Below are 23780 nucleotides of genomic sequence, written 5' to 3' on the forward strand. Positions count from 1 at the left end.
AAAACAGCCCGCGTCTTAGTGATGTTGTCGTCAGCTTTCAGAAAGCTAGTATACACTATTTAGCCCAGGTACAATCAATACCAGGGATACGAAGTCGAAGTGGACAGCATTACCAGTGGAGGCCCCAGTTTCCAATAGTGAGCTCTGACTGCGGGACCCCTTAGCCCCAGATTGCCTCGTAAGCTGCCAATTAGGGGCTGAGAAGGGGAATAGTGTCCTCTGAGTGAGATACCTACCGATACCTGCCAACAGTAACATTTTACAGAAATCGAGGTTCTAATAGGGAATAAAATTGTAAATTTCATCATTCACCAGCCACAAGAGGCTCAATACTACTTACCCGATAACAAGAGACGAAATTATCGAGTCAGTTCATGGCTTTTCAGTCCAGGTCTTTAATGATTCATTTTTTGCACCCTCAAGTTTCATAGGAAACCTTCCAACATTTCAGATGCTTGTCCCCAATTAGGCACCATGTCAAACGACACAGAAACGGCTTTACGTCGATCCAAGATACTCGATCTGGCAAAGAGTCATTCGACGCTTCTTATCGCCAATGTTCATGAGATCCAGAAATTTATGTCAAGTCTAGAAGCAAAGTCGAAACCTATATCCTCATCTGGACTACCGACTTTTCTAAAAGCCTTACAGCGAGAGAACTGCGCATTATGCAAGCTCATCGAGGAATTTTCATCAGACCCAAACTATGACACTCAACAGCTCATGGTCCGAGAACGAAAGCTTGATGCCAGTGTCACATTCGCAATTCAAAGCATTGCCCAATGGAAACGACTCAAGAAAAGCCATGGCTTTGTTGCCATCAACCAATCGTTCCAAGGCTCAACAAAAGATGCACGGAGGCAAGAAATTGAGAAACGGCAGGTTTCAGGGAAAGACAAACACAACATGCATCGTCTACTAAAAGAGCAGGGCCGTGTTGAAGTCGATGTCGTTGAAGGAGGACGAGAATGGATCACCGTCAAGGCCATCTCTCGCGACCGACTTGCTCGTCAGATGAACGACTGTGGCTGGGGATGGGGTGAACATGAACTTGGTGATCAGGTTGGTCGAGATGAGTGGGAAGACACGCCGTTGGCAAAATATGTGCAGCGACTAGTGACAGCTGCGAGAATGAACCGTCACGAATATCGGTTTCCTCGAATACACCTTATTCTTGCTAGTCTAAGTCAAGGCGAAGAAGAACTGGACATTCTCCTCCATCAGCTAAAACATATCGATCCTCTTGTCGAAGTCATAATCGAAGACCAAGACAGCGATTTTGTCACTGCCCCCAGTCCACCACTCGATATAGCCATTGAGAACCTCATTGGTGATGAACTGGCATCACTTACATCCACGATCAATCTTGATCACACTATCCTCATCGACCTAATCTCGGATTTGACACATCTAGATCTTGAACCACAACCGTGGCAGTCACGGACAACGCGCGCTCAGATAAATGAAGAAAATGCGCACCAAGGTGGACTCATGGCTCGTGTGTTATATCCAGTCTTGGCAGGTCGTAAGCTCGTATGCACACGGGAGGCTGCAGATCATTTTCATGATGTTTTACGAACCGTTGGAACCGAGTCTGAGCGCGAACGCGGGAGATTGTTGATTCCCTGGAGTGGTACTGGTACACAAGAATTGTCCTCTGACCTCATTCGCGAGCGGTTTGAGAAACTCACTGTTCACCCGTTACCGTCCAATGTTCAGATTCCCGTGTCCGTCATCGACGAGCTGTGGGATATGGACGCTATATCGGCTGCTATAGCCAAAGGCGTGCTTCCCCAAGTGGCCCAAGATGTGGCGTTGAGCAGTGGCTTCAAGAGCTCCAAGCTGTCTATCTTTATGTACGGTTGGGCCGCGGAATTAACAACATTGACGAGTAATAAGGAAGTCCGAGGACAAATACGGACTTGGCTCGAGGCAAATCGTAAAAACGACGAAGAAATGGGACCCCAGATATGGCGTCTAGAAGTTACGAGGAACCTGTTGGCAAAGGCAGCAAAGCCAAGGGTGGGGTGGCAAGAAGGAGATGGTGCTGATGCCGACGAAGCTGATGATGAATGACATATTGTGTAAGAAAAAGTGTAAATAAAATGGTCATGAGAAGAGCCCAGGATATTGGAAACTCTGGTTGTTGGAGTGCAACTCAAGATTCATGGGTCAGTCTGTTTGACTTTAGAGAAGATTTTTGGGTTGTTTGTCGTTATAAACCAAAACTCGAATGTCAAATTCTACTGTACATACCCTTAGGACGTTGCATTGTTGACTCTGAAGTCTTAAAATGTTGAGGTATCCTGAGTTGCTGATATCGATCTGATAAATGTTCGAGTACCTAAATAGGGTAGGCATTGAGACCCCTGGCTTCCTGTGGAGTTCAGGGTCCTCACCAAACTGAAGTGAGTTACAATTAACGGACGAACTCTAGACCGAATGCTTATTTCTATCTCAATGGCCTACGCAGTATGAGAGAGAAAAACCCAATCTAACAATAATTAAGAGTAAGCACAAATCAGATGTTTCTGCCAAAGGATTCAATTCTCAGGTATACTTTCCCCTATAGGTTTAGCTTCATCTCATCACTAACAAAAACTCTCGGTCTTTTGGTTCGGTCTTTTGCATCCCCACCGTATTGTTCATGTCTCTGAGACGCACCAAGATACGTGCAACTTCCTTTTCTCTCATAGTTAGAGTGTGACTGTGTACTACTATTCCAATTCGCCGTTTTTCTCGCTGATTTCAATTTGTGTTACTTGCCGTTTTCTCGGGGTTTCAAGAATGTCTCGAAACTCACCCCCAATCATATCGACTCCGAGCTTCTTTCTTAATGATCCGCTTGATGTAAGTCAGGACACCATAATAGAAGAAGGGACGTTAGCACTGGCAGACGGTTCTCTTAATTTTTTGGCCGGTACTTCAGCTGCCGGGGTTGCGATGGCCGTGTCTTCGGCCGCCATGGCGGAGAAGAAGAGGCGTCGGCCGGCCCTCGCATGTGAGCAATGCCGGCGCCGAAAGATTCGATGCAACAGAAACTTGCCCTGTTCGAATTGCTTCAAATCAAATATATCGCCTTGTACTTATGCCCCTACACATGTTCCAGCCTCACGGAGCAAGAAAGGTGCTGCGGATTCATCTTCACATGTACCGGGGAGATCAGCCCCTGTCGTTGATTCGAACCAAAGACAGTCCCCGTCAGATTCTTCTGCAAAAAGACACTCTTCTAGCGTTCCAAGCTCGACGATAGGTTCAAACTCGGACACATCGACTGTCGATGCGTTGGCTGCCAGGGTCAAGGAGCTTGAGCAGAAGCTTGCCGAGTCCTGTCACATCACCCAACCAGGAGAAGATGTATTTATTCAACCCGATGACCAGGAGGAGGAGCCGGCTCCAATGAAGGGTACTGTTTCCAAGACGCGATTTTTCGGCCAGAGCCACTGGATGAATGGTGTTGTCATGGTTTGTTGCCCGCTTTACATCCTGAACTTCTTTTCTAACGTGAATATACAGTTTCCCAATGTTTTCGACGTGCTCAAGTTGCCAAATGAACGAAACAAAGAACCTCACATGATATTTTCCAAGTGCAAAACCTTAGGTCGTACCATTAAATCACATCGCCTCAAACCTATCTCAACAGATAAGCTAGGACAAGCCATTCCTGAGCGTGGCCTTACAGACCAACTTGTTAACGCCTACTTCGCCACATTCGAAGGTGTCTTCCGTATCCTACACGGCCCTACATTTTGGGTAGAGTATGAGCGCTACTGGCAGAATCCTGAAGCTGCTAGTCAAGTGTTTGTCATGCAGATGCAGACATGCATGGCGCTCGGAGCAACAATCCATGATGATGTCTTCAGCTTGCGGCCTACTGCTATGCAATGGATCCACGAGGTCCAGATCTGGCTCACATTACCGCCAGAAAAGAGCAGGATGACGATTGCTGGTATTCAGATTATGTGTATGCTGAATCTGGCAAAGGCTTGTTGCGGAGTGGGCCAAGAACTTACCTGGATCGCTGCAGGCTCTCTAGTTAGGCAGGCCATGTATATGGGTCTACACCGGGATCCTAAACATCTTGCCAACATGTCTGTATACCGCTCTGAGATCCGTCGACGTCTGTGGGCAACTATCCTCGAACTCAACCTGCAAACTTCCTACGACTCTGGAGGCTCGCCGTTGATCTCCTCGAAGCACTACGACACACGGCCCCCAGCTAACCTCAACGACTCTGAGCTCTCTGATGAACCGGATGCCGAAAGACAACCAAGTGGTGACCCTGAGGCTTTAACTGACATGTCAGTTCAGCTTGCCCTTCAGAAGTCCTACGCACTTCGCTTGGTGATTATCAAGCACGTCAATGAATTTCGATCCAAGGAGTCCTACACCGAAACACTGCGTCTAAACTCCGAACTCACAAAGACATGCCGCACTCTTACTGAGGCGCTTGCTGCTCTATCGCAAGCTCAAAGACACCAGCCTCGCATTATCTTCACACAATTCCATAGTGCCCTGGTCCAAATGTTTACATATCGCTGCTTTCTGTCTCTTCATCAACCCATGGTAGCTCGCTCCAACGACGACCCAACGTATTACTACTCTCGCAAAGTATCACTTGACTCTTCGCTCAAGCTCGCACAGCTATGCACCCTTTCAATACCACGCTATGGAAATTATCCCACTGGCGGTTCGAATGACCCTGCGACAAGTCTCAACCGTCTCATCACAAACGGCACAGGGATTTTCCGTGTGTTGCCGATCCAAACACTCTTTTCTGTGTCACTCGAGTTCATCAAGAAGTGCGAAGAACAACGAGACAGTCTTGGCGGCCTTCCAGCTATGGGCTACGGGGAGCTTCGCTCTGTTCTCAACGCCGCTCTAGTATGGTATGAACGAAGAATACTCGCGGGAGAAACAAATATCAAGGGATATTGCTTCGTTGGTGCCGCCATAGCGCTTGCCGATGCTATGGAGCTGGGTTTGTCACAGGAAGACACCGATCAGACTGTAATCGATACTGGGGCACGTTTAGGCAACAAAAGTTACGAGCTATTGAAACAGGTTGCCGAACGTGACGGCATACCAGTTGTGGACCTTGAAGACGAGGAGGCGATACAGTTTGATGTGCCGCTTCTTGACGGTGATGCTATGCAGGACATCATGGATATTCCGCTGGACTGGATGGTGATGGGTGATTTGGGTTTAGATGGAATGGGAGGATTCAATTGGGCTAGAGGTAACATGCCCCAAGAGTTTGAATCCGTTGACCCATCAGTCGTGTCACAAACACAATTCTAGGGGGTATCACGAAGCACTGGTAATGAGTATGATGAAAGACGAATCCCACCTCATGGAATAATACGCAAATATTAGGCAGTTATCTTTATGTAGCATATGTATGTATACTTGAATCAGATTCAAGCTGAGACATGCCAATTCACGTCGTCTTGTTTAACGTCACGACTGATTTTCTTGATATCCCGAGGTACGATCTTGCTGATAAAGAACTCATACCTTGTGTTTGGCCTCAGTGTATGTTCAGACCGAGCCAATGTGAGGCTGTCAACTGAAACAGACCTGCTCGTTGCTAAGCAGTCTGTTCGAGCCAAAGGGTATCTATCTGTACGCACGAATATCAAGACTTATAGATAGGACCAAAAAACACAGAGAGGAGCGAATATATAATGAGGGGATATGCAATAGATTCTTTGTCCAAAACACCCCCCAAGTTCGAAAGGATATAACATTATTAATCAATGGTCATTGTACATGGGCTTTTCCGCCTCGTAAATCTTCCGCACTTGCTGCAACGTGACCGAGTGATGGGAGCTCTATGAACTGCTCGTCGCCTCGGCCTCTACCCAGGATCACTCTCGTAGGCATCCCTACGGACTCCCGAGTAGACTCCTTGCCGCATCTCTTCTGTCCTTCAGAGATCATCCCCACCTATTCTATAAAAATCATTTCCTCGCTCGACTGGCCTTTGGGCTCTCGGTAAGTTTCTGAATTTAGAGGTAAATAATTATTCAGCCCCCAATTTACAGAAGGAGCTCGAGAGGGTTCTCGATAACCTTCTTGAGCTCCTTCATCCACTCAGCACCGACGGCACCGTCAACGACCTTGTGGTCGAAGCTGGCAGTGAGGGTGATCTGGTCGTCGAACTCAACGCCGGCCTCGTTGTCGGAGGGGATGGCAACCTTTTTGGTGGTACCAACAGCGAGAATGGCAGCCTGAGGAGGGTTGATGACAGCAGTGAAGTGGTCAACAGCAGGGTTCATGCCCATGTTGGAGATAGAGATGGTACCGCCCTGGTACTCCTCGGGCTTGAGCTTGCCATCGCGAGCCTTCTTGGCAAGAGACTTGACCTGAGAAGAGATAGCCTCCAGACCACGGCCCTCGACACCAGTGACGATAGGGGTGATAAGACCAGTAGGAGTGGAAACGGCGACGGAAACGTCAACGTTGTTGAACTGGCGGATGTGGCCTTCGCGCCAGCTGGAGTTGACCTGGGGAACCTTTCGGCTGGCAACGGCGATGGCCTTGATCAGGAAGTCGTTGACGGAGAGCTTGTACTTGCCGTCCGCAGAGGCGTTGAGAGCCTGGCGGAGCTTAAGAAGCTTGCTGACGGAGAGAGAGCTGGTGACAAAGAAGTGAGGGTTAGTCTGGGTGGACTCGACCAGACGGTTGGCAATGGTCTTGCGCATGCCGCTGATGGGAATGTCCTCGTAGGAAGCAGCGCCGGAGGCGCTGGCGACGGGGGCACTGCTAGCCTTCTTAACATCGGCCTCAGTGATCTGTCCGTTCTTGCCGGTACCCTTGATGCCATCGATGTTGATACCCTTCTCGCGGGCAAGTCGCTTGGCGGAGGCGGCAATGTTGGGCTGACGGTCGAGAGCAGTCTGGAGACGGCCCTGAGACTCGTACTGCTGGGGCTCGGAAGAAGGCTCGGGGGTGGAAGCGGACTCAGACTTGGGCTCGGACTTCTCCTCCTTGGAGGCAGCGGGCTTAGCGGCATCACCACCGGCGTCCTCAACGGAGAACTTCTCGAAAGCGGCGACATCGGTACCCTCCTCAACGAGAACGGCAATGGGCTGTGAAAACCGAAGTTAGTAACATTGTACATTGACGTCAAACAGTATTGGCTGTAGGAGCAAGATATCCCGAGACCCGAGTGGTTGCCTGAGTGGATTCAAAAAATTCAACGACTTACGCTGCCAACAGGAATATCCTTCTCGCCAGCATCCTTCAGGATCTTGGCAATAACACCCTCCTCCTGGAACTCGAAGTCCATCTGAGCCTTATCGGTCTCGATCTCGACAAGGACGTCACCGGGGGCGATGGAGTCACCGATCTTCTTCTGCCAGACGCCAATGTTGCCAGCCTGCATAGTGGGAGACAGAGCAGGCATCTTGATGACCTGGTGCTCAGGGAAAGAGGCATAGTGTCGCACAACGTGGGCAGCGAAGCCGGTTCGCAGAGCGCTGTGTGTAGGGGTGAGAACACGCCTTCGGAGAGCGGCGCTGAGCATTGTGGAAGATATTAAGGTCCTTCTGATCGATAGATATGTTAGTCGGTGTTGCATGGGGGCAGCGCGAATATGAATTGAGCCACTTTTTGGGGTATTTGGGGGGTTGTTGGAAAAAGCACTCACCGGCCGGATTGGCAATTGAAAGAAGAATTATTCAGATACGTGACGTGAGATCACGGAAAAGAGATCGAGAGCGGAGGTAAGAGGTCAAGGACGGAGAGTGATGCAGCTCTGTCGTGAGAAGGAGAGGGAGAGAAAGAGTCGGGATCGGAGGAAATTCTTGGGGTTGGACAGACGTGGAGTTTTTTGCATGTTGAGCTCCGACGACTGAGGTACTTTGAAGCTTTGGCGTGGACTAAGCCTCTTTGGGATCCAAAGTGACTGCAGGGGCCTTGGAAAGTGCCCGGCATTGGTGGTTCTGAGAGGCAGAATTGACCGTTGAGAGGGCAACTTTTGGGCAGCTTTCAGGGCATTGGCGCCGTTTATCGAGGCATTTAGGGGACGACAGGCGCTATAAGGCACACAACTAAGAAATGACCCGCCAAAGAACTGGGAGCTCAGAGGGAAAAAAGGGACGTGGACGCCATCATGGTACCTCGACTTCGGGGGATCATTGCGCGATATGAGCGAAGTCCGGTCAGAAAGGATATGCATGTACAACTCTATCATGTTTGTATACTAAAATTGAGATATTCTTCACCAATCTTCCTTCCATCGTACGGCTATAGCCCCCAAGCCTGGAGCGATAAGCATTCATCTTCAAAAACCTGCTGATATTTGTGTTGAGACAATTTTCAAGTCCCCTAAAGTACCTCCATCTTATCTCCATTGCGCCTCCGAATTGCTAAATTTTCGCTGGGTAAATTATCCCGACTTCGGGATAGATCGGCCCGGATGGTGGGGGCTATTTTGATTGGTCCAATATGACTAACCAAGATCTACGGAAATAACGACGATGGTCAATTCCCAAATGCTCGTTTTCGCTAGCTCAACATCAAGACGAAGAGTGTGGCGACTGGAATATATATACCTATTGACGTGATTCGAAAATCGGATATCTAAATTATTCATCATTACATACATCTAATTATCAAAGAAATTTTGTACTCCTCCGTTTCCCTTATATATCATTAAAATGCAATATCAATTTCCTCCAGCCCACCACACTTTGACCAACTCTTTTGGCCCACTCAGTGCTGATGAGATAGATCTCTTATGCTTCGGCTCTTTGTTCCCCTGAGAGCCTTTTGAACTCTTGGAACTCTTGGACTTGGAATTACTGGTGTGTCCTTTGGCGAGCATCACAGATTTTCTTTGGGTACTGTCAGCCCCTAACATTGCTGTCCCTTGACGAACCATCCCGACTTTCTCCTTGACTGGCTTCGGTGGTGGCTTGGGAGGAGGGATTGGTCTCATCTCCACTTCCTCTGGTATCGAATCTTTTGGGATAAATGCACGAATACCGAAGTTACCCTCGTCCTTCTTTCGTCGTCCATCGCGCCCCCTGTTCCGTCCTCTGCGATCCCATCCCATTTCAAATTGCTGTGGCGTGTCTCCTTCGGTAAAAATAGCTTCGAGCTCACTGTCTGGCTGCCACTGCGCGGCACGAGGTAGTGATCTGAAAAGGTTGCCGTCAACAAGAAGGGCTGTTATAGAAGCGATGGTCGTTGGTGCGCGAGGAAGTCTGATTCTTCGCCAACAAATCCACGAGGTAATGTGAAGAAGCATCAATGCTCCCACAAGAGATTGCAAAACTCGTGTAGCAATCTCATCCTGGTGAAGCCTGACCTTCCCTGCCATTTTACTACCACTGATGATTGGGACGGCTTGAGAGACTGACTCATCAGGATCGATACCACTGACAATGGTAGTGCCATTTGCTATTGGAAATGTTCCCCTCGACGATAAATGACGCCGACTCTTGGAGTTTAACGACTGAGCCCTGATGATTCCATGCTGAGACAAAATTGCTGACTGAGTTCTGTTTGTAGCATCGGCGGATGAGCTGCCGAATGTCAAATCAGGGACAGCAAACTGAGAGGAGTTCAGCATTGCAAAGAATGAGTCGAGGAGACCATCTGAAGAAACATTGACAAGCGTAGAATAGTCTAGTTCCGGTATAGCGACGCTCGTATCCTGGGCTGTGTGTTCGATGGGCGCAGGAGGATGATCTGGGTAAAGATGAAGTTCAGGGCCATAAAAGACAGCTCTGACATCAACTGCCTCGATCGTCTCGTTGCAAGCGAGGGCATTGATTTCACCCACTGACATATCGCTATTCCCCAGATTATCCAACTCACCCCAGATGTAGATCCAGTCGGAGCATTGCGATGACGACCTTGTCTTTCCCTGCCCAACGCCAAATACTGTGCTCCCGCTCAAGTCCTCGGTACGTTGATTACTGGAGGGGCTCCTCGTCGTTCCAATGATAGCATTGTTACTGCCCTGTCGCCCAACTCCACGGCAAGTTTCACCTTCGAGATCCACGCGCAGTGGGTTGACAGTTCCGTCATCGAGTTCGACTTCGAGGGTAAGATTTGTAGATATCTCGTCCGATTTGTATAATCGACACGACATTCTTGGTCGAATTGCTGTTAACCGTGCACTGACAACAATATCGTCGCTCTCAGTGTCTTCTACCAGGGATACGGTCGGTAGGTTGAGATCGGCAAAGGTGAATGGGGGATAAGGGGCATTGCCAGCAAGTACTAGCGATGCCAGGATGGTGTCGTTGGTACAGTCGATACATATGGAATCATCGGGGGAAGATAGCAGGCTGTTGGCGAAGAAATCCTCGGTGCGTAGCGGAAGACTACTGTCAAACTCAATTGGCCTGGGGTCAAACAGAGGAGCAGATGCAATCACGATAAGTAGCGCCACGAAACCACCAGTAATCGCAGTCAGGGCAGCGATGTCCCAGATCTTGAGAGCTCGTCTCCACGCTACATGCCTCAAAGCATTGGCCAAATTTAGGCCCACGGTTTCATCAAAGTCTCCTCGACGTGCGAGATGTGAGAATGGAGAAAGCAGTCTCGTCCACCACTCCAAGGAGAGCATGTACATAGCCACCAGTAACAGTACTGAGGCCGGTACGATGGTCCATGCTAGATATGCCGCATCGTCATCCATCGTTCTTAGTCCTTCGTTACGATGCGACAAACGAAGCGAAATCTCAAACCCTATGATAATGCATGCCAGCACAAGGATGTATATCAGTCGAATCAGACCGTGTAAAGTAGCAGGCTGTCTCCATGTTGAGGAATTGTATCTTTGTGGTTGGCACGTTGCAGAAGGCGCTTTACCGCCGAAGATGTGAAAATAGCCCAGGTTGGGGCTGTCCAGTTTTTCGTGGCCTTCAGCTCCGCTCATGTAAGTCGAACCCTCGAGTCTTGATCCGAGGACTTTGTTTGGTGCAGGTCCCATGCCTTTAAGAGACTCAACGAGTGGGTGACTGTGTGCTACTACCGAGGCCATGCCAACGATAGTGCTGGGGTCTCGTGGAAGAAACCCTTTCTTTGGAACCAGCCACATTGTTGCTAGAGCCAGAAACAAGCAAAGTACCAACAATGCTGTTATGAGATATGCGGGAGCAGGCCGTACAACAAGACGTCGTCCAATGAAGCGGGCAACAGCGGTCGTTGAGCTGGTAGACGGCTCCATCATTGCGTATCGAGCGATAAGAGCCGAGTATTGCGCGTAGAAGTTCTCAGAAAGAAGGCTCAAGATGTCCTTGTCTGTTAGCGATTCCACCTTGGGAAGATCCCATCCTTCTCTTGAGCCTAGCAGAAGCGCAGCAGACATGGCTTCGTCAATATGGATAATAGCATCACCATCGTATGACGAGTTCACGGAAGTAGACAGAAGCTGCTTTTCGTTGGTTTCGAGAGATTTGAACAGTGCGCGGGCAACTGTCCAAGGATGAACCTGGTCCAAAGTTGTATTCTCAGCTTGAGCGTTGGGCGTGGCCGAAAGAACTGTCTCAAAAGTCTTGGAAACTCTCATCGTGGTGATGTTGTATTTTGGCTTGCAAAGGAACCCAGATGATGATGATAATGTTCCATTGAGTCGTCCGTTTGAAGTCTTCGATTGCTTCGTGAGTTGATCGATGTCAAAGTCTAGAATACCAGACATGACAGCTATTCTCTGTTCGTCGTCTTTCGTCGAGCCACCACAGCTGGCAGGTTGAAATGTTAAAAACGCTCTCGACAAGTCTCTGTCTTTGGTACTCGCAAGTTTCGTGCTTGTGAGAGCTTGTTCCGAGGAACATCCTGTTTCCGATACTGTCACATTCAACGCAAGAGAACCTCCCTCGACAAGTATCATAGAGTCTAAAGTCAGTTCCGCCTCTTTGCATTCCATGCCACCAATAAATCCATCCACATCCGCCGTGATCGCTATTAGTTCAGTAACATCGCTAAAAAAAGGTGTATATGCTGCTCGGGGAGTGACCCCGTTGGGAAATGTAATATTGTCGGCCGCCAAGGCAGCAAGAGTAAAATATGGTAACGAGCCAATGTTTTCCAGACCCGAAACACTGTTAGGAAACTCATTCTGGACTGTGATAGCAGACTCATAACGAGCAACAGTGATAACCCTGGGTGTGACAAAGGCCGTGGAGAATATAATGATTAGTTTAAATATTATTCCGGCCAAAACCGGAGTTGCAACAAGCCAGTCCCTATTTCGGACTGCCTTGATAATAGCCATGGGCCCAGAAAGGGAAGCGTAATCCAGTAAAAGAGACTTGTCGGCATCGGTTTGATTGTTCAGCATAAGGATCCACGGCATGGAAGTCGAGGCCTGAAACTCGACTCTGTTCCAGAATGCAGCCACAACGATGAATACCAGGGTTGTCCCATATTGCCACAGATATCTTGACGCATCATCGGCTTCTCGGAGGCCGTCGTTGCGCTCGGATAGTTGAAGTGCGATTTGCACTCCCGCAATAAGAGCTGCGATGGCGATAGCATAAAGAACCAGAATTCGTCGATGGAGAAAGACGGGTCGCCATGGTAGTTCGACTTCGGTAGGTTCGGCTGGAGTCCCGGCTCGAGGTGAAGGAGGCAACGATAGACTGTTTGTCGACTTGATGCTTCCAAGAAAAGGCCATCGTATTCCCTTAGTGGTGGATTGCGTACTTCGATTGCTTGGATCACACGGGGCCGCTGAATTAGCTAACCTTTCTGAGTCAAAAAATGAAGCAAGGTTCCCGTGCTGAGGCTTTGTGTTTGCGCTGAGACCAGAGAGACCGGATCCGTGCCGGCTCGATGGTCCTGGCTCAGAATTACCCTCGACCCCATGAACTGCGCGAACATGTCGATGATAGGAATCGTAGGATTGATGACTTCTCGGGGGACCAATATTCGAGCTCGGTCTCGTTTCAGAGTCCATTGTTGCTAGATTTCGTGTATTCATCTAGAGTAGGTGTCCAATGTATGTTGCGCATCGTCGGTTTGTCCTGTTCGAGCATGATACTGAGAAACAATCGCTATCGTGGAGTAGATAATCCCACGTCTTTACATAGCCATGTTGCAAAGAGTCGTAATAGAAAGAATATGTCAACGAGGTTCTCGTGGGAAGGGGAATGAAGCTGGACAGTCTGATGATGATGAGTGACGTGTAGTCTGAAAGAACGGACTCAGCCAAAGCCAGGGCTGGAAGATAATTGGAAGAAAGGATTAACGAAAGACGTAAGTAGAGAAGAAGTAAAAGTGAAGGGAAAAAATGGTAACAATATTTAGTGTGTGAAGAGTAGAGTAAGGGAAAGGACAAGTCAGATTGGCTAGCATATTGATATCAAGGACTTTCCTTGCGCATAAGTCGAGTGGCCAAACCATCTATAGTATGAAATCTATCATCCCGCAGTTCTGAGCTTACAAAACATAGCACCCAGAACCCTTGGAAGCCATGACCTAATTGCACGAGGAAACGAGTTACCTTAGCAGTTGCATGCAATAGTGAAGCACTGGGCTGCAGTTCCCCGTCCCATGTCTTGGACGGAGGAGCCTCAAAATGACATGGCTTCAGGGGATGTAAGCCCACAAGGGGATGGATAGGCCGAGTCTAGGTGAAACATGGCATAGCAGGGGTGGTATTGGGCTTTGCTCTTCCATAGCACCTAGGATCCCAAGCATCTGGGCTGGGCTAGGCTGGGCTGGACAAGGCAGCACAGGCACAACAGGGCGACAAGTTTCAATTATTGGTCAGGATACTCGATAGTACTGCAACCCTCCCAGCGACTCTCCGTCTTCTCTCACCTGAGGCTTGCTGCTGCGGGAGCTGTTTAGAAATTAGGGCGCACTGTAAGTGGTGTTGCGATATCTTAACAGCTTTTTTTTATGGTCATGACAAGATACCATATTGGCGGAGAAATACTGACAGTTGTTTATTGTGGAAACCCGTTGTTTAGTTCAGGAAGAATTGCCCAAAAAGACTTTTTTATTCCCCGGCCGGATGGGACAAGAAGACGAGGGTTGCGTGCATAAAGTAGGGGTACCCCTGGTTGGAATAGCATCACTGCTATGCGAGATTATGCCCAATCTTGGCAATCTTGGAAACAAATTATGCTACTGCGATCTTTTGCCATGCATTGTAAAGTGATTCTGGGTTCAGATCCTTCACCAAAGTTCAAATATATTGATGTAATGCCTCGGAGATCAAAGCGTAATCGTCCGGTCAAATCATCTAAGCGAGCTGCCATCTCAAGCGTAAGCACGGTTTCGAATGTCACTAGTGTCGTCTGATATTGTCAGAGACTGGGTGCAATAGTTAAGAATGACATACTACCCAGTAACAGATCTGAAGATCAAGAAATTGATCAGCAACTTGGCCTGATGCTGATCTGTTGACACTGAACTGGCAGATCAATTAAATAGACGTTGGCTCTCTACTAAAAGCAATGACTGTCCTCTCTTAACTTCTGTATAATCTTACAGCGTCTGTGCTTTTGACACAAACAAACAATCTTCAGCCCAACGGCGCCCCACGTAATGCTAGACATGCATCGTAAAGTAGCCAACGGCCTGTTTCCCGCTTCTCAGGGTTATGAACCAGTATCGTACTCAAATTACACCCATCTCCTGCAATTTCATCGCTCGCAATGGGTTGTTGCAGCTCCAAGAGTGCCCTGTCAGCCAACAATTCACATGGGGCCTCCATCGCCGCAGTCGAGTTATCCAGTGCTCTTGGCGACACCTTTAGCGAGATAAACCTCCAGGGTGAATTAAACATCTCCGATAAACCAGTGAAAAAGTCAACGAACTGACTTTGGCCACTTACAGGTAACGTGAATGAGCAACTTCGGGAACTTCTGCAGCGGCTAAACCATGAAGCTTCAAAGTATGTCAATTCCAAGGTTGACGAGGACAAATCACCAAAATGGGATCCGTAAGCATTGCAAGTTACCTTCGACTTACTAGCTCTGACTTTCATATATATAGCCCCCAAGCTGAGGTTCAGTTAGTATCCGCAGCATGGAAGTGTGCTCGCGGAACCTACAATCTCGAAGGAACCATAACAAACACCAGTTACTGCACCTTTCGCCGTGAAAAGGCACTGCGGGAATCCTTCGCCGGTACTGTTAAAGTTATCACGTCAACTGTCGCCGAAACAACCTCAGATGATGTAGGGAAAAGCGACCTGTTGCCAGTCCTGATACTTGCGATACGTGGGAGTGCAAGCAAGATGGACCATATCGTCAATGCCAATTCTCGACCACAACCTACCAGAGGGTTCATTGTAAGTGTATATTACATATTCTGTTCATGTAGCAGCCCGGTGATACTGAGTTCTCGGTGCGAGTCTACTCGCAAGTCGCATTTCACTAACAATTGTAGCAATACACTGAGGATCTAGGAGCTCACTCTGGTTTTCTAAACAGTGCACAAGCCCTTGATTCAATAGTAACAACCTTGGTCAATGATTATATACAAGATTTCAATAGATCCAAGGGTCAGAAACCACATGTTCTATTTACTGGCCATTCTGCAGGTGGAGCTGTATCGCAGCTACTTTATCTTCAGTACATATCTAACCAAGCCTTCAGTAAGTCATCAAATGATATGACATGCAGGAATCGCAACTGATATAAAACTCAGATGAATCTGCAAGGTTTTCATGTGTCACTTTTGGTGCACCCCCATGTGTGACAACACCCATTGATCTGTCCTTCTACCAACCGGACTGGAGATCACTCTGCCTCAACATCATCAACGAGTTCGACGTCGTCACCAGAGCCGACAAGCCTTACATCCTGTCGTTGGTCGAAGTTGCAAGAACTATGCTCAATCAGCCATCGAAAGCACTATTACCTGAACCTGAAACAAACAATGAGATAATTGATGCCTCCCTGAAAGCCACTCAAGACAAGGAAGCCAAAATCTCCTCTCCAAAGAACGAAGAATCATATGATGAAAGCAAAAAGATCTGGCACTTCTCTCAACCTCTCTACAATCATATTGGGTCTAGTGTTGTTCTCTTGTTGCCATCAGAAGATGAGATGAAACTCAAAGCGGTTGAAGTCACGCCCGCAGAGTTTCAGAAATTGCTGTTTTGCCGAGTAGCCGTTCATGGCAAGAGAATCTACGAGAAGAGAGTTGAATTGTTGGAAAAAGGACGTTTCAATGATCGGTCAGGCTGGTAGCAAGACGATGAAGATTTCTGATTTGATAGGCTCTTTCTTTCAGTAAGCTTTACAACTTCTAAACATTCCTCAAGAACCATGCATGCTGACTACTTTTCTACACGAATAGGTAATTTAATATGGTTTCTCCGCCTTGCAGATTCCACTGCGCGGTGATACTCAATATCTGCCATTACTTTATCAGCGAGGTCTTTAGCGAATGTAGAGGATCGCTGTTCTTCGAGGTATCCATCTCTGTCGGAATCATCCACGGCCGACGTGATGGCCTGGCATTCCCAACACAAGCAAACATGGTACTCCAATCCAAAACGGGTACGATAAAGAGCCTGCGTCTCATCACTGCCGACATCCAGCTGGTATCTCCCAATCTTGTCATCATGGTTGATGAAACGACCACACCGCGCCTTCATGGAAGTCTCGTACGCTGCAGGCGAAAGCTGACTTGTGTGCCAAACAAGGTCGATATCTAGCGTGGGTACCAGCATCTTGCCTGGATAGAGCCTAAAAAGCTCGAGATAGTTCTCGTAGCGCTCGACTGCTCTTTGGAGAGTTCCTTGCAAGGCTGGACTTCGAATCCAGAGATGTGCGTTCATCTTCTTGACAAAGGCGCGCTGACGCTCGACATTGTTCATAAGATCAATGATAATGTCAGGGCGAAAGTCATCGTCGACGTCTAGGTCTTCTGTATTGCCTTCCTTTATAATGGAATGAAGCAAATTACCTGAGAACACAGACTCTCCTTTTGGGACTTGCCAGGTATCTGAGTCGTATTTCCAAGTATCGCGGATGGGGCCGTGAGAACAGATGGACTTGTGCTGTAGGACTGTTAGTAATTTAGTCTATGCATAAGATATTTTTGATAACTTACAATCAGAGTCCATGGGAAGTTCACCCTTGGGAGGTACTCTAAGGAATTTGTTTGACAGTACTCTAGAAAGTCACTGGGGTTGAGTAAGAAGGCATGCCAGACCATGAGTACATCTATAGAACGAGTCAGTTTACGACAGAGGGGGTCGAGAGGGTATACGAACCAACGGGAGGTAAATACAAAAATTCAGTCATTGATACTCGGCCATTGCCGTCATCTATCCAACTATTCTTCTCTCCAGAGGCAAGTGAAGCATTATAGTCATTGGCCCATACCATGAATCTTCGCACTGCTTCACCAAGGTAAAACGTCCACTTCTTGTCCTGGCTGTTTTCCCATTGCAGATCTCGCAATGTAGTCTCTTGGTTCACCCACTTATTTAGGCCCTTAACGAACTTGCGGCGGTAAACCTTTTTAGTAGGACCGCCCAAGTCGAAGGCTTGATCGAGGGCTTTGGAATCCAAGACCTTGATGCGCAGTGCGTGAAAGACTTCGAGCAATTCTAGATGAACTGCGCATTGGGATGGAGTGGGTAGATTATCCTGATGCAAGTTGTTCAGGTGATCGAAAGTGCTTGGACTGGGAATTATAGGGTTTTCATCGATTGTCGCCGCTGAAGGATAGTATGCGGAGTCTACCTTTCTTTTAAATTCACGACTTGTTCGGTGAAGAGCGCCCAGATTGTATCCGATCAGATGGGACATGTTGGTGTAAGTAGTGGGTGTACGAGGTTGAATGATAGAAGTGAGGACAACGCAATCTCGTTTTATTAAGGTAGCGCTGAATAAACATGTGAGAAGATTACAGAAGCTGATGCCTTCGGCGCTGTATAAGGAGTTTTATCATTAAGAACGACGAATAATTCAGAATCAGGTGAGGTAAAGCACAGGCTGTGTGATGAAGTTGATGTTGTATCTCGGCCAAGATGCTGGTACTTGGACGGCTAACAGATTTGTATGAAAACACATGTACTTTTTACCCACAGCTACACACTTCAAAAGTCCCATCTCGCCCTGGCAAAGAAGGAATTATCTACAGGCAACAACAAACCCATGTCTTTACGGATACTACGCCTAAGTCTGCCTTGAACGCGGAAATGACTTCTATCAATGCGGAATTTAAGGCTGGTCATTTGAACTTCAGCTGCCAATCTTGCCGTTTTGGGGCACGAGAGACTTTAGCCGGGCGAGCTGAACACACTAAACAGGGTCCTTGCTGGGGCGGAGTATCAGGCGATGGCACTGTAGCTGGGCACTTTGTGTGAGATGAGGCCTTTGGCGATGGCCTCGGTATAAGAACAACTAGAGTAGCAATGGATGCCTAGTTTATGAGATAAATTTGAAACACTCAGTATGTGAACGAGAGTCGTTTCCCATCTCTTCATCATCAAACCCGAGTCATCTCATCTTAACACCGATCAACTCAATTGCAATGTCGCGACTAAGGAGCAAAGTCTTGCCCATTCTCGCAGTACCTTCTCTCCATCCATCACACATCACGTCTTCACCTGACATACCATGGACACGAGTCGGCTCTGGAAAAGATCATCTTCTCTCAGAGCTTGAGCGTTTGTACTGGGATGGTGTCAAAGCCGAACTCGAAAATATTGTCCGCACTCTCAAAGTCTGGCATCAGCCAGAACACGCCCAAGTTGATATCCAAGATGAGAATGACAATCACATCCATGGCTTCGATACCTTTCTCGACCAAGTTTCACAAGAAGCTCGAGCACATGCCATTCGATATGGTCAGTATCAAATTTATCATCATTGTATATTTACTGACATACGCAAAGGGAAAATGAGAGAAAAGCAAATTAATAGAAATCAGTGGTTCTCCAGCGGCGGATCCCTTATTAGCTCCGAATCTGTTAGACATGTTCTCACAGATAACGTGGCAGACCGCATAGCACAACAAGTCAGTGATGGTATCAAAAGAGACGTGAGACGGGAGATTGAAGGTACGTCCTTTAATTCATTGGAACTATATGATACTGACAATGACTGTCTAGCTGTCACAAAACCCAATGGGATAGAGAAACGAACATGGATGCTACTTCAAGCTGCTGGTATACATCTCTTCTTCATCTTTCATACAGCACAGCTAACAATTTTAAACAGGGCTTCTTGATATAGAGAAATTAATCGAACATCGCCCACCTCCTGAAAGACTTGGGTTTTCGAAGAGGCCAGCCATTCCTCAACGTAGGTCTCAACTCATGCAGTACACGATACCCGCTCCCTGCTAACATCGATGCAGTTGCACTCTCAAGTAGCGAGAGCGATGGAACGCCCAACTTTGAGCCACTTCGTTGTATGCGAAAGCAATGCAACAAAGTTGTCAGAGGGAGTATGTTTATCCATGACAAACTTGACTCTGACCCCGGCATTATATGCGAAGAATGCTATCAAACCCATTACTACGGTAGAGAAGAATACGCCAAGGCCTACAAACACTGTATACTCACTGAAACCATCACTGCCGAGATGAGCAGAAAAATCTGCAGCTGTCTCGGACTGCGTCAAGATGACACCGAGGGTGAACCTGAGAGTCTATTTCCTATTGACGACCCAAATCAACATAAGGATACTGGCATTGGGGGAGGAGAAACATGCAAGCTGCTCCAGCTTGGCAACACTATTGCTCTTGCAAAGTATCATGGACTTCTGGATAGTGTAGGAGCCAAGCCGCGAACTATAAGAGACACTGAAAAGGCTGCGATAAAGGCACAAGGTTATGGAAAAAAAGACATCGTCATCTGGCCTCGACATTCCGCGGAAAAGACAAAGCCAGGTGATAGTGATTTTGAGGAAGAGGAAGAACTGAGACAAAAACCTGAAGCTCAAGGTAGCAGTCGGCGTCTCAAAGCTTTCAAGACTGTACAGCAGATAGGTTCGCATGGGAATGGTGTCAGCGTGGCTGAAGAAGCCGCTGCAGATAAAGATATACCACTGTTCTTCAGAGGATATACAGAAAAGCATCCTTATGGGAATGTTCATATGGCTCTTAGAGTTGGTCCTATCGTCATCGAGAATGGAGTTTCACGGTAAGTAATCACCCAGAATGGCCGTCCTTATGAGAGCAATAACTCACACGCTATTCACAGTACCAAAGGTGGGGCTCTCGTCTCGTTGAGAGATATGCCCGTCTTCCAAGAGTGCTTTCATCTTCAGACATTGCCTGAGCGAGAGTTGGCGATCGGTAGTGGTTCCGATCGTCTTCTTTGGCAGCGCAAGAGACAGTCTACAGGCCGCAAGAGATACAAGGCTGTCATGAAACAAGTTGTCGGCGTGCCTTTCAGTGGAATTGATACTCTTCCTCACGATCAGGAGCTCTCGGTCGTTCATGACCTTTTGGCTGCTTGCGAGCAACCATTCGACGACCCCAATTTATCTACATTCGACCAGATCAAACTACTAAACTCTGCACTCGAGCCGGCCTTGAAGAAACTCAAGGTTCTTCTTGGCTCTAGGCTAAAAGTCTATCTCGGCAGTATTTCTGAGCGTCTGGTAGATGAGAGCGTCAGGTTGGCATGGAGTGCGACAAACAACAACTGCCAAACATTCTGCACTTCTCTCATCGACAAGAGCATATTTGGGCCTCTTGTCAGTGGAGAAGTTCCTGAGTCGTCTAAATATGCGCTTCCTCTCTATACCATGAGCTTTGTGTGTTCAGACGAGGGCTACAAAAAGTCGCGAGGTGTACGAACCAAGTTTGATGTCCCATTCGGACTTACTGAGGAATACCTTCTCCGCTTTCGTTTTGGACGTTATGATGAGGCCGATATCATCGATACTTGCCAAGAGTACTGGTATGACTGGGGTGCTTTTGGCAGTACGCTGTACAAGTATCAGGACTTGTATCCATGGGACTGCACAGAGGCATATGGGAGATATCCAACTAAGTGTGGCGACTGTAACCTTGCCAAGCACATCTGGGCATTCCCATTCGATTCTTGGTCTATGTCCTCTCATCATTTATCACGAGATCGTTACATGTATGCACCAGCACTGACCGATAAGACCTTGACTGCCGTTGGCCAGGATGCTACACCAAGTTCGTGGATGCGCAACAGACTGACTGTTCTGTCAGCAATGTCTACTCTTCACCGAGCTGCCACAGCCATGGCACACTCGCTCAAGTTCCAAAAGGCCACTGCATGGCTTCACAAGGACCCTTCACACACTCTACTCGACCCGTCTCTGTCAAGAGTCAAGCTTGGTGGGATACACCGTGCTCAACCATGCAGTCACTATTTCGAAGCGGGTGTCTACGGTCATTACTTCATCGCTCCGTGGGCATCGCTTACACGGCGCCAGCAAGTCGAAGCCTACAAACGACAACGTGACGGCCGTGCTAACCTGCCCGACATACCAAGTGCATCCAGAAAGCGCCGTTTTGCTCGTCATGCAGAAATTTCGGAGACCTACTATCTGGACTTTCATGGCCAGACAACCATCCTCCCAATCGACGATACAACCCGTAATGATCCATCCTGTCACCACCACGTATGGATGCATAAAGTAGACGGCTGCCAAAGCGACTCCCACTTCGCTCCCACTTCGGAAACGCCTAATCATATATGTGCAAGCGGGTGTGGGAGTTCAACGCGCAACGCGGCCGAGTGTGCCAGTGGAGAGACCATCAGGGCCGCAGAGATGGCCACTGCTGCTGCTAAGGCGAGTGCTTCACGTTCAAGTTGCGGAGGGGGTGGTTCCAGTTGCGGAGGAGGTTCAAGTTGTGGTGGAGGTTCGAGTTGTGGTGGAGGAGGGGGTGGATGTGGAAGTTCAGGTTAAGCCATGTGGTGCAATGCTATGTAACTTTTATTTCGCTGGTATGACTACCATGTATCCTTTGCCAGGCATTATGTAGCGTTATTTATCTGTCGTGGTGGTGACTTTAAGTCAAAGGCTTGCTTTTTCGTGCTTCTAAGCCATGCAAGGCATGTCACTCGGCATTGTTTAATCGCCATCTACACATGCAGTGCCCTTCGTCTGTACTAAACTCCAACGGCCCTTCTAGCACTCTTTGTGAGTTAGTTGCCCACTTTCCGGGTCTTCCACCGGCTACGTCCTCCCATAGAACCGAGTGCTAGATCTCTCCCGCTATGTGGGTTTCCCGACTTTTACAACGCATGTTGAACTCACTGGCGGTGAAAACTTCAAAATCCTTCCTCCATTGTGTAAACTTCCATCGAAAGAAGTGGATGATTGCACGATTCATGGTTCAGCGGGAGATCCGCTTGTCAGTCACTCTACAAACTTACAAACCCACAAGCTGTAGCACTGACTCTGATATCTCTTGTGTTTTTCGCCACTATTTAGGACTTCTGTTGTCCCACCACGGCCCGAGTTGTATCTTACCACTACTGCTAGGGCTTGACACATGGCATGTCATGTTGGATCCGCGGCACAATGGGTACAATTAGTGTTCTGTCAGTCGGTCACTTGGGCTTTAGATGCTAATTTTGAGCGATTTACAAAGTTTTGCTTGAAATCTCTGTGTTGATTCTCTTTTGTTAGAGCCACTACGCATGGAAAGTGTATTATCTTGTGTTGATGCATGAAGCTACTGCAATACGACACAACAGTAGCTCAACAAACTTGGTTGAGACGACTTGTTTTGTGAGAAAACACAACCAACAGAAATCACAAGCTTTCCATGATGCAGACACTTTAAGGGCTATCCACCTATCTTGTTACCCTCTATCTCGACTTTTCATCCCCACCCTTTCTGACTTGGTTAGTGAGACCTCAAAGTACAAGTAACACTTGTGAGTCAGCAAGATCCACGACAGACGGTGACGAAAACAATCAAGTCACACCAGACATGTGACGAGTTAAAAAAGACTGCTCATTGAAAGCCAACAACACTGTATAGTGTCTTGTCTAGTCTGTAGGGTAGGGTAGGGCTCTAGTAATCTCCACCTTATTACGCCACGTTACTGTGGATGTGCTGTGCCTTGATGCTGTGATCTGCCAGGCACAAACTACAGACTAGTCAGGGCATATAAATCTCTGATTGGCCTCTAGTTCAGGTACCTGACAACCGTTGAGAGGCAAAACCAGTCCAGTGCAGACGTACAGGGCCAAGGCCAAACTTTATGCCTCATAAACTACCACCACAATTGGTGGCAATTCAATTCAAAGCTTGCAGTACAAACAACGGGTTCTTGCAGCCCGCTACCGAGGAATAAAAGTAAAGAGCCTTTTGACAAGTTTGCACAACACTCTTTTTCAACCACCTCTGTGATACCTGAGCTATTCTCGTGAACAACCAACTTAAACTTATTAGTGTCTCAACTTGCTTTTTCCCAGTACACTACCACTGCCGCGGAACTTTCGGGAGAGAAACAAATTCCCACACAGTTTGCGTGGACGGAAGACTAGCCCCTTTCTTGAAACAAGCCCAACCTGCATTAGTTCACAACTCGTGAGAAGCTGAGGACCTATTGTAAAAAGGCTGGTTGTCATGTCCAAGAGAACGCACCAAGAACTGGAAAAGAAAAGAAAACTATGCAAGGGAGTGAAGAGATTTCAGATACGACGATGATCGTTTGCTGGAAGTAGGAGGCTTTTAGTGTAACTCCACAAGTAGTTTATTTCATCCAAGACTTTGTATTCCCGAGACTTGAAATCCTTTCAAGCTCACACCGATCCAGATGGATTTGAGATGCGAGGCTTGGCAGACCGGGTTGGTCCAAGCAGTTTTCGAGGCAATCCCGCGGATGGAGTCTGAGG

General features: G+C 47.8%; 7 protein-coding genes across 7 annotated transcripts; 4 read left to right on the forward strand and 3 right to left on the reverse strand.

The window, feature by feature from the left end:
* Nucleotides 1-255: 255 nt before the first annotated feature.
* EDB82DRAFT_185879 (uncharacterized protein) lies at nucleotides 256-2132 on the forward strand. The gene has a single exon (XM_025735851.2). The coding sequence runs from the start codon at nucleotides 475-477 to the stop codon at nucleotides 2074-2076; it is 1602 nt and encodes a 533-aa protein (XP_025586516.1). The 5' UTR covers nucleotides 256-474; the 3' UTR covers nucleotides 2077-2132.
* A 655-nt stretch (nucleotides 2133-2787) lies between these two features.
* On the forward strand, nucleotides 2788-5301 carry EDB82DRAFT_428157 (uncharacterized protein; the record flags this gene model as incomplete). Its single annotated transcript, XM_025735852.2, has 2 exons — nucleotides 2788-3465; nucleotides 3517-5301. 2 exons carry the CDS (start codon nucleotides 2788-2790, stop codon nucleotides 5299-5301), a joined length of 2463 nt encoding a protein of 820 aa, XP_025586517.2.
* Nucleotides 5302-5697: 396 nt separating this feature from the next.
* On the reverse strand, nucleotides 5698-7844 carry EDB82DRAFT_185867 (2-oxoacid dehydrogenases acyltransferase-domain-containing protein). The gene is made up of 3 exons (XM_025735853.2): nucleotides 7655-7844; nucleotides 7214-7553; nucleotides 5698-7094 (listed from the first exon to the last, which is right to left on the reverse strand). Exons 2-3 carry the CDS (start codon nucleotides 7529-7531, stop codon nucleotides 6042-6044), a joined length of 1371 nt encoding a protein of 456 aa, XP_025586518.1. The 5' UTR covers nucleotides 7532-7553; nucleotides 7655-7844; the 3' UTR covers nucleotides 5698-6041.
* Nucleotides 7845-8525: 681 nt separating this feature from the next.
* EDB82DRAFT_446189 (uncharacterized protein) lies at nucleotides 8526-13346 on the reverse strand. The gene has a single exon (XM_025735855.2). It carries the CDS (start codon nucleotides 12944-12946, stop codon nucleotides 8675-8677), a length of 4272 nt encoding a protein of 1423 aa, XP_025586519.2. The 5' UTR covers nucleotides 12947-13346; the 3' UTR covers nucleotides 8526-8674.
* Nucleotides 13347-14426: 1080 nt separating this feature from the next.
* On the forward strand, nucleotides 14427-16292 carry EDB82DRAFT_186123 (Alpha/Beta hydrolase protein). Its single transcript, XM_025735856.2, has 6 exons — nucleotides 14427-14748; nucleotides 14812-14917; nucleotides 14971-15268; nucleotides 15367-15574; nucleotides 15628-16214; nucleotides 16282-16292. The coding sequence occupies exons 1-5, from the start codon at nucleotides 14631-14633 to the stop codon at nucleotides 16170-16172; spliced, it is 1275 nt and encodes a 424-aa protein (XP_025586520.1). The 5' UTR covers nucleotides 14427-14630; the 3' UTR covers nucleotides 16173-16214; nucleotides 16282-16292.
* On the reverse strand, nucleotides 16262-17744 carry EDB82DRAFT_525250 (uncharacterized protein; the record flags this gene model as incomplete). The annotated part of the gene is made up of 3 exons (XM_065609138.1): nucleotides 16262-16987; nucleotides 17041-17153; nucleotides 17204-17744. The coding sequence occupies 3 exons, from the start codon at nucleotides 17742-17744 to the stop codon at nucleotides 16262-16264; spliced, it is 1380 nt and encodes a 459-aa protein (XP_065464982.1).
* Nucleotides 17745-18388: 644 nt separating this feature from the next.
* Nucleotides 18389-21992, forward strand: EDB82DRAFT_186037 (uncharacterized protein). Its single transcript, XM_025735858.2, has 6 exons — nucleotides 18389-18787; nucleotides 18836-19000; nucleotides 19052-19108; nucleotides 19161-19244; nucleotides 19300-20086; nucleotides 20147-21992. The coding sequence occupies exons 1-6, from the start codon at nucleotides 18472-18474 to the stop codon at nucleotides 21834-21836; spliced, it is 3099 nt and encodes a 1032-aa protein (XP_025586522.2). The 5' UTR covers nucleotides 18389-18471; the 3' UTR covers nucleotides 21837-21992.
* Nucleotides 21993-23780: the final 1788 nt, after the last annotated feature.

This window comes from Fusarium venenatum (assembly GCF_020744135.1).
Source record: "Fusarium venenatum strain MPI-CAGE-CH-0201 chromosome Unknown EDB82scaffold_2, whole genome shotgun sequence".
In the NCBI taxonomy this organism is placed as follows: domain Eukaryota; kingdom Fungi; phylum Ascomycota; class Sordariomycetes; order Hypocreales; family Nectriaceae; genus Fusarium; species Fusarium venenatum.